Source organism: Limulus polyphemus, unplaced genomic scaffold, assembly GCF_000517525.1.
Source record: "Limulus polyphemus unplaced genomic scaffold, Limulus_polyphemus-2.1.2 Scaffold890, whole genome shotgun sequence".
NCBI classification, from domain to species: Eukaryota; Metazoa; Arthropoda; class Merostomata; order Xiphosura; family Limulidae; genus Limulus; species Limulus polyphemus.
Window position 1 is genome coordinate 89,055 of NW_013666500.1, and position 10,085 is coordinate 99,139.

Genomic DNA, 10,085 nt, shown 5'->3' on the forward strand with positions numbered 1-10,085 from the left:
ACAGCTCTCCCAGTAATGTGACGAGTCTAACAGAAACAATTGACACAGCTCTTCACGTTATGTGACGAGTCTAACAGAAACGTTGACACAGCTCTCCGCTAAATGTGAAAAGTCTAACAGATACATTGACACAGCTCTCCGCGTAATGTGACGAGTCTAACAGATACATTGACACAGCTCTCCACGTAATGTGACGAGTCTAACAGAAACATTGACACAGCTCTCCGCGTAATGTGAAAAGTCTAACAGATACATTGACACAGCTCTCCGCGTAATGTGACGAGTCTAACAGATACATTGACACAGCTCTCCACGTAATGTGACGAGTCTAACAGAAACATTGACACAGCTTTCCGCGTAATGTGACGAGTCTAACAGATACATTGACTAAATACCTTTATATTATAAGACGCACTGCTGAAACATCCTTGTGCATAAGGTACTTTCGATCGAAATGTGTTCCTAAAACACAAACTTAACAATTTTGTAGATTATTCACAATCATGCCACATTAAATTTATACATGAGACACAACACAATAGTAAAAACACTCAATTTAGGTATGAAACACAGAGTCGACAAAAGTACGTGCCTCCTTATGTACAATATTCACACATCAAATTAGTCAACATGTCACAGCGTTATCGACACTTGAAATGTATGCGAAACTCAATGTTGACGTACCAAATCTACATACAAAGACACAGTACTATCATATAACATTTACACATAAAAACAGTGCGGACAAAATTATGTGCGTAAGACATAATGTTCCCATCAAGCGTCTACATAAGACACGATATTGGCAGATCAGGTCTATGGATGAGATACAGTATTAACTAGGGATGCATGGGTACTCGGCCAGATATTCGACTCCGGCAGAGTGTCGAAGTTAGACATCTAAGCCCTAATCTTTGTGGCAACTAACGCGGTACTGAAAGTTACAGTCAATAATTGGTTTAGTTAAAACAAACAAACAAAAAAAAACGTGTTCCGGGCAACAAAAATTGACCGCCCGCTGAAAGTTGGGGACTCAGAGAACAATAGGGGTTAATAATAACAGGCATGGCTTGAGAAGTGGATTTCTGGGGAAGGTGGGGTTTTTGAGAAAAATAGGGGTTAGGATTTAAGAAGTTGGTGCTAGGCATTGAAAGTTGGAAGTAAAACTTGAATGTTCTATTGGTGATTATTTGGTTAAATGTAATAAACATTAATTATGTTTTTGTTTCTAATTTTTGTGTATGTTGTTGTTTTTTGGGGGGGGGGGCGGGCAAGGGGAGAACCCGGTTCCGATTGACACCCAGCCAAATTTTACTACCCGTGCATCCCTAGTATTAACACACTAAGTTTCACATGAGGCACACTATTGAAGTATGTTTCTAGGACTATAACTTGTTACTGAAGTATGTTTCTAGGACTATAACTTGTTACTGGAGTATGCTTCTAGGACTATAACTTGTTACTGGAGTATGCTTCTAGGACTATAATTTGTTACTGGAGTATGTTTCTAGGACTATAACTTGTTACTGAAGTATGTTTTTAGGACTATAACTTGTTACTGGAGTATGTTTCTAGGACTATAACTTGTTACTGGAGTATGTTTCTAGGACTATAACTTGTTACTGGAGTATGTTTCTAGGACTATAAATTGTTACTGAAGTATGTTTCTAGGACTATAACTTGTTACTGGAGTATGTTTCTAGGACTATAACTTGTTACTGAAGTATGTTTCTAGGACTATAACTTGTTACTGGAGTATGTTTCTAGGACTATAACTTGTTACTGGAGTATGTTTCTAGGACTATAACTTGTTACTGGAGTATGTTTCTAGGACTATAACTTGTTAGTAGTAGCAAAATATTGTCGTAAAAATTCTCCAGTAACAAAATACTTCCCTAGAATCCCTGGGCGTCTTTACTCGTCAGAATAATTCTAGTAACACTCCATATTCTGCCCTGTCAAATTATAGTTATAGAAACACACTTAACCAATATGATGTTGTCCTGGAGAATCTGTGTGTCTTTATTTGTCAAAACAATCTTAGTAATACTTCGTGTCTTTCTATTTTAATTATTATCCTAGAAACACAATTCAGTAAAAAAATATTGTCCTAGAAACATACTCCAGTAACAAGTTATAGTCCTAGAAGCATACTCCAGCCCCAGAAACACCCAAAGTATAGTCTAGAAACCCTCTTGTTATAATATAATAGTAGTAGCAAAGTATAGTCTAGAAACCCTCTTCTTATAATATAATAGCCCCCAGAAACACCGTAGTAGCAAAGTATAGTCTAGAAACCCTCTTGCTCTAATATAATAGCCCCCAGAAACACTCTAGTAAGAGTGTTTCAAGTACTATATATTAATGATCGGAGCGTTTCCAGGACTGAATTATAATCAGCAAAGTATGTCTAGAAATATACATTTTAAGGGGAAAGAATACAGTATATTTAAAGGCTCAAATCGTGTTCTGAGCGATAGAATACTGGTGGGTTTCAAGAAAACAGTGAACCTGGTTCTTTACTATTTTTTATTTAGTTATCGGTCTTACAAGCAACGTTTTTTTTTTCTTTCACTCTTCCTCCATGTTCATTGCATTGTTCATTTTGGTCTAAAACAGCAGCACGAAAAGATACACAACTCTGAAATATTAAATTCCAGCGTTTTTATATGTTAGCCAAACATAACATATCAGTATCATTTTATCGTGGCAAGGTAGCCACGCGCAGTTTGATTTTTAAAGTTTGTTTTATAAATAAAACAAAGAGTATAAGCAACAATTTACAAGTTGGACTAGCCTGATTGACTGTTTGCCTTAGTTTATAAATGAGTAGACTCTCTTTTTATATATACCAATGATGAACCTAGTCTCCATATAAACTGGGCCAAAACTCAGTCGGTTTAGTTCAGCTTGTAAGTTGTTGCTTATCTTTATAACTTCAAAGAAAATGGCCGTTTAACTTTTTAAATAAATATAACAGCTATAAAACAATACATAATATTGTATGAAACATTGTAAAGGACACAAACAAGCCTTGTAGTGCAAAATTCAACTACGCTTCTGTAACGTCAGCACATTGTCCTTCATGTCTGATATCAAAAGAAACATTTCAGACTTTTGGACACCAGTATTCTTCCGTCATCCACGGACATCTTACATTGTTTTTATCCCAGTGTTTCTACGTCATACACTGTTTGTATCTCAGTATTCCTCCGACGTACAGAGACATCTTGCACTTTTTGTTTCTCAGTATTTCATGGTCATACATGGACATATTGCACTATTTGTATCTCAGTATTCCTCTGTCATATATGGACATATTGCACTGTTTGTATCTCATTATTCCTCTGTCATATGTGGACATATTGCACTGTTTGTATCTCAGTATTCCTCCGACGTACAGAGACATCTTGCACTTTTTGTTTCTCAGTATTCCTCTGTCATACATGGACATATTGCACTGTTTGTATCTCAGTATTCCTCCGACGTACAGAGACATCTTGCACTTTTTGTTTCTCAGTATTCCTCTGTCATACATGAACATATTGCACTGTTTGTATCTCAGTATTCCTCTGTCATATATGGACATATTGCACTGTTTGTATCTCAGTATTCCTCTGTCATATATGGACATATTGCACTGTTTGTATCTCAGTATTCCTCTGTCATACATGGACATATTGCACTGTATTTATTTCAGTATTTCTAACAGACATATTGCTCTATTTTTGGTATCTCATTATTTCTCCGTCACATACGGGCATTTTCCACTGTCTGTATCTCAGTATTCTTCCGACATACACGGAAATCTTGCATTGCTTGTATTTCTCCACATAATGTGACGAGTTTAACAGAAACATTGACCAAATACCCATATGTTGTTAAGATAATGATAATATCTGAACAGTTAATTGCATTATTGTTTTCATTAACATGTTGCTAAGGTAGTTATGATATTTTAACAATCTATCGAGTTAGGATTTTTATTAATATGTTTCTAAGGTAAATATGATATATTAACAATTTACTGAGTCATGGTTTCTAGTAACACGTTTCTAAAGTGATGATTATATCTGAACAATACATTAAGTTATTGTTGTAGTAATATGATTCTAAAGTAAATATGATATGTTAACAATTCTATGTTTGATCACGTGCCGAGTAAAGATGAGTTTAAAATGAGTTGCTCTACGAATATTCTGTTACAGAAGAATCCAAAAACAAAACATTGAAGTATTCTGATGGTACCAGGATTCAACAGGAGTGATGTTCACTAATTGGCTAATCATAAGCTATAGTTTAGTTTGATACATTGTAAGCCCGGATCTGCATTGTATGAAGGTAGAGAAAAAATTCAGATACATTGCATAGTCAACTACATGTTTCGTGGAAGCTATGCTTTGGTGAGAAACACAAATTTATGTCAAATTCTTCTCCCTTTCCACTCAGCAGTGGACATGAGTGGAGATGTTCTCAGCCTTTAAAGTTGTAAACATCTGATGTGTTTGATCAGAATATCTCGAAATGTAGTTACAGCTATTTCAAACGTATACCACTCTTGGTGTTCTCTTCCTACGTATTCTTGGTTTTAATGGTGCAGGACATTCCACATAGAGGTGTACGACATTCCACATGGCGATATATAAGGTTCCAAATGGTTTTGTACGACATTTCACACGGAACTGTATGACATGTTACATGGCGATGTACGACATTCCAGATGATTGTGTATAACATTCCAGATGGTTGTGTACGACATTCCAGATGATTGTGTATAACATTCCAGATGGTTGTGTACGACATTCCATATGGTAGTGTACGATGTTCCGCCTGCTGCTGTATGGCATTCCAATTGGTGGTATATGACATTCCACATAATTCGTTGAAGTTCTAATACTAACACGCGATAAATGACCAAATAACTTAATTTTAACGTTATACCTTCGAATTCCACCAATCTGACTCTGGGCCATTTTCTAAGCAAACATTTCGTACACTTCGGTAGTTATACGAGTTGATTCTTCAGGTCGGAGAAAAATATATGTTTAGAATACGAAAGAGCAACGATTGACTAAATTTCTGAGGCCGAATTTTGATTTTAATTCAAATTATGAACACTGAATATCTGCTATTACAGAAAGTGCCTCTGAAAGAAGAGCAAATTCTTGTTGTATGCTAATTAAGAAACCTTCTATAATGACTGAGTGAGTAATCAGCAACACGTCAGTTCACAGGGGAAACGCTGGATGAGAGCGACATATAGCTTAATGTCTACGTTACGTAGGAAGTTCAGAACTGTATGATAAATCGTATTGACAGCTACGTACATACCCATAACAGACGATCCCTAAGGGTTCTGAGCCTCAGTGGTCACAGCTGACCGAATTGACCCTAAAGGGACTCCTACAGACCGTATTACTCATGTATGAGTAATAATGAGTCATCCTAGTCGTCGTAAAGTAAACAAGAAGATTTAGTAGCAAATCATCATTTCTGTTTAGTAAAGTCAGTAAAGAAAGAGCAACAATTTTATTCACTCATCTAGAAATCCTCTTTGTTTGCACAACTAATTTGAGCTACTAATATTTAACGCAACTGGAATGATCTGGTTGCTAAGGAACGACAATACTGTTGTAATGACTAAAACAATACGTATTAGCTGAATCTCTTTCACTCACCTTGAAATCTCCTTTGTTTACTTCAGCTAACTCGAGTTGATAATATTCAACGAAACTTGAAGGATGTGGTTGCCAAGCAACAGTAATAGTGTTGTTTTCTGCTGTACATTCTTCTGGTATTAAAACAGGTGGACCTGGCGCTGAACCACAGAAAAGAAGAAAACATATGCACATTTAAACCACTGTTCTAATCTTACGATCTATATCTCTAATGTGATGTTTTTGAAAGCTAAACCTTTTTAAAACATCATTTGAGAAATAAAGAGATGTGTGGAATAAAAAATCGTTTTGTAATGTGAAAAAGTAAGATAATTCGATTAAGGTTACTTTATTAATTATATTTGTTAAAATCCTTTTAATAAGGTAAATATCTCCTCCGAGTTACACGTAAGGAAGTGATTGTTTTAAAATAAAATTGTTAATTCTAACAAGCTACACGCATAATTGCAATTAGCTACGATAAACGGTTGCAAGTAATGATAAACAATTAAAATTAATTTCAATACACTGCCCGCAATTAAGGAATTATGTTAGATAGCTTTGAGTTTGGTGTGTCGACTTAACCTTGGAGAATTTGCTGATCCTGGCTGAATTGTATCATGACTGAAAAGTTCGTTTGTTTAGAATATTCTCGCCAAGCTGCACAACAGCTCTCTACGTCAACCGCTACTAGGTTTGAACTGTTAGATTAGAAGGAATACAACTAGTCAATAGCAATTCTTGGACTACTCTAATCGAATAAAGATATTTGAATGTAACTACTGTAATACACTCAGGCCTAAAAGTGTGAAGCCCGATTTTCCGGCAGCGGACCGGGAACCATGGTTTTCAGTTTGGCACACTAACCACTAGTCGACGTCCGGTCCAAGGATTGAAAGAAAAACACCGAAGCTAAATTTCTACTATTTTGACATTTAGAGAAGAAAAAAAAAGGGAGGAGGGGTGAGGGTGGTGGAGAAGCGATGATAAGAGTCGCCATTACGGGTGTAATCTTCAAAATGTCATCCTCACAATAGAATGAATGTCCAGGCTTCATCGTATTCACAATAAATTCGTCGGCAGGAATTGTGAGAGGGCGTTCGTTGTTTATGTCTAAACGTCTGCCGATTTTTCCACTTTACCTGTCTTTTCTTTAACGAGCTTGTGCGATGCTGACGAAATGAGCATCAGAAAATACCTATCAACTGTTAGGTAAAAGATTCGATGCCATTCTCTTTTGTCCTCGACTTTTTTTCAGTTTCTTTTTTATTCCATCATTAATATGATATTGTTGGAATACGTTAATCATCCCGTGGAAGTATCCCAAACAATTATTAGCCAAATCCAATCTTTCGCGAAAGATTGAACTCAAAGCTTAAATATTTTGTGCATCACGAATTCCTAGTAAGGAGAAAATACGTCAGTAAATAAAACAATCTGGTTGTTCTGAGAAGAACAACTTGTTTAAGCGAATTAAGCTAAACGTGAGTTCGAGTTTTAAAAAAGAATATAAATTAAATTAGTTCCTAACTATAGCGTACATGATTTGTTCATGCGGATTACTGAGCTCGAGCTTGCGCCGTAACAACCAAGACACGAAATGTACGATGAAGCTCGTAATAATGCACGCGAATACCTGAACAATAACTTAAGGATCTGCGCTAAAACCACATTTTTTTCTGTATGCTGTATGATTATTTATTTATGTGTGTGAATACATGTACTGTGTATTACAGGCAATGTCATCCGTCTTTCACCAAACAAAAAACAAATATTTACGGTGCTACAGATAATCATTATACTTACAAGAAGATATTTTTTGAAGAATGATGACCTCTGACCTCACACATCAATAAAGATTTTAGGAAAGTTTCGAAAAGTTGATCGATCGAATAAATGCTTTGCCACAAGAGCTCTTAACTTTATAACCTTTCAACTCATCTGATTTACACAGAACCAAAGCCCTCCTTCTCTATACATAGGGCCGAGCGTGGCCCAGCAGTTAGCATACCCAGACTCTGGATCTGAGGGTCCATGGTTCGCTCCGCGCTTTGGGGTCATGGGTAGCTGAAAGAGTGACAATCATATCCCATTATTTGATCAGACAAGAGTACCCCAAAATTTGGTAGTGGATGGTGACTAGCTGCCTTCCATCTAGCCTATAAGCTCAAAATTAGGGACAGCTCTGAGCAGATAGCCCTTGTATAGCATTGTGCGAAACTTATAAAACAATCAAACAAACCTTTCACATATATACACTCACCTTTCACAAATCTATGGTCTAGTTGAACCTCTTTCTTACTTTTAGTTTTTACTATATTCAACTGTTCATCGACTAAACACTATTCAACAAGTTATCATATCTACAATATTCAACTGTTTATTACCTATACAATGTTTAACTGTTTACAATCTAAAACTAGATAACTGATTGTATTTATATACTAAAAACAGATTATTAAAATTGTTAATTTAAAAAGGGGGGAATAGAAATCTCCAAAAAATAGAAACAAGACAGGTAGCTTAAAGTGAAAATGCAAAGGAAACAAACAAGCATAAGGTTTGATACATTATTCCCTCAAGCTACAAATCCTCATTTGGACTCTCCTAAATATTACAGCTTTTATACATTGAGTCAAAATAGGGATTTGTAGCTTGAGTAAATAATGTCAACACTATGTCTATGTGTCAAAACTTAAATTTGTTTGTTTACTTTTTTGGCGATTGCATTTTCATTTTAAGCTACCTGTCTTGTTTCTGTATGTTTTTGAAAATCAATATTCCTCCTTTTTAAATTAACAATTTTAATAATCTTGTTGTATTTATATAGTTTTTTATGTCCATCCTGGATATAAATCTGTATAACAGCAATACTGTCCTATCGGAAACCGTTTAGTTTAATGAAATACATAGTTGGTGTATGATGCTCTCTCGGCAAACAATGACAACCTTTGGATTGGATTCATGCAGATTGGATGTCTATTGCTCCTGATATCGTTGCCACAATGTTATCATTGATAATGGTACTGTATGTAGCATCACTATGATGCATGGTGATCAACACACAACATGTTATATATATACTTGTAAAATATATATAACTACTATATTTATATCCTATTTCTTATAGTTGTTATATTTCCCCCCTTTCTCTTCCTTCTCCTCTCCGCTGACCATAGTAAGGCCGGTCACTGTTTTGCTACAGCTGACCATATTACTTCTTAGTGTGATATTCTGCTCACTCTACAAGGTCGAAAACGTGTTAATTAACAATTATTAATTGATGACATTAACATACATTTCCCCCCATTTCTCATGAAATTTGGGGGGTGACACTTCTACGACTGTGACGACCCTAACCGTCGCTGCTGCATATGAAACATCCTTGCTACTCCTTATAGTCACCTTCAAGGATGGCTATTCTATCTGCAGTATCTATAAAATTCGCAGTCACGCAGTGTTGGCTATAATTCGACACTTACCATCATCCATCACCGTGATTGCCGATCCGATGTTCGAAACTGAGCTTGGTGCTATTTTTTTAATTACGGCTTGTATAACGTTTTAGACATTTGAGTAATGTTTTATATGTTTGTGTAACATTGCCGAAATCGACATGCAGTGGTAAAAAAACTGTGATCCTGTCAGCAGTGTCGTGTCCGAAAGGACAGGAACCCTATACATAAACAAATGATACGCAATATCAATACAGTTGCAACAATAAGCTAATGATCGATATGGTACATGTGTTATGGCTGCCACATAAACATTAAATAACATCTACGACCTGCAGCTATGTGCGTATGCATGTAGTAGATTATGAGGCTTCATATAAATCTCTGACTACATTAAAATGATTGGATATCAACGGTTATATAAAAGCTGTTTTTGTTAAGTAGTTAAATATACTTAAAACTAACCTACCCAATGTTCAATGGTGCGTTTAGTAATGATGCCCAGGTGTTATTAATATACTCACAGCGATTTTTGTTCTAGGCTGATGGAACAATATTAAATAATAATATAGAACAACAAATGGGCGATCCCTATTATGACCCACTACTGTGGTTTATGATTAAACTGTTTATCATTCATAAGCTATTCAGTTGTTTATAATATATCCATTGTTTTAACAAGTTGTTTATAATATATCCATTGCTTTAACATGTTGTTTATAATATATATCCATAGTTTTAACAAGTTGTTTATAATATATCCATAGTTTTAACAAGTTGTTTATAATATATCTATTGCTTTAACAAGTTGTTTATAATATATCCATTGTTTTAACAAGTTGTTTATAATATATCCATTGATTTAACAAGTTGTTTATAATATATCCATTGTTTTAACAAGTTGTTTATAATATATCCATTGTTTTAACAAGTTGTTTATAATATATCCATTGTTTTAACAAGTTGTTTATAA

At 35.3% G+C, this 10,085-nt stretch overlaps 1 protein-coding gene across 2 annotated transcripts in view; it reads right to left on the minus strand.

The window, feature by feature from the left end:
- The window catches only part of LOC106461060 (E3 ubiquitin-protein ligase TRIM9-like), an 84,033-nt gene that overhangs the window by 13,734 nt on the left and 60,214 nt on the right, over window positions 1-10,085 (minus strand). For both annotated transcript variants that reach the window (XM_022387896.1, XM_013920846.2), the window contains exon 5: window positions 5,679-5,818. In XM_022387896.1, coding sequence (XP_022243604.1) covers window positions 5,679-5,818 — 140 coding nt within the window. The remainder of the gene's footprint in view (window positions 1-5,678; window positions 5,819-10,085) is intronic.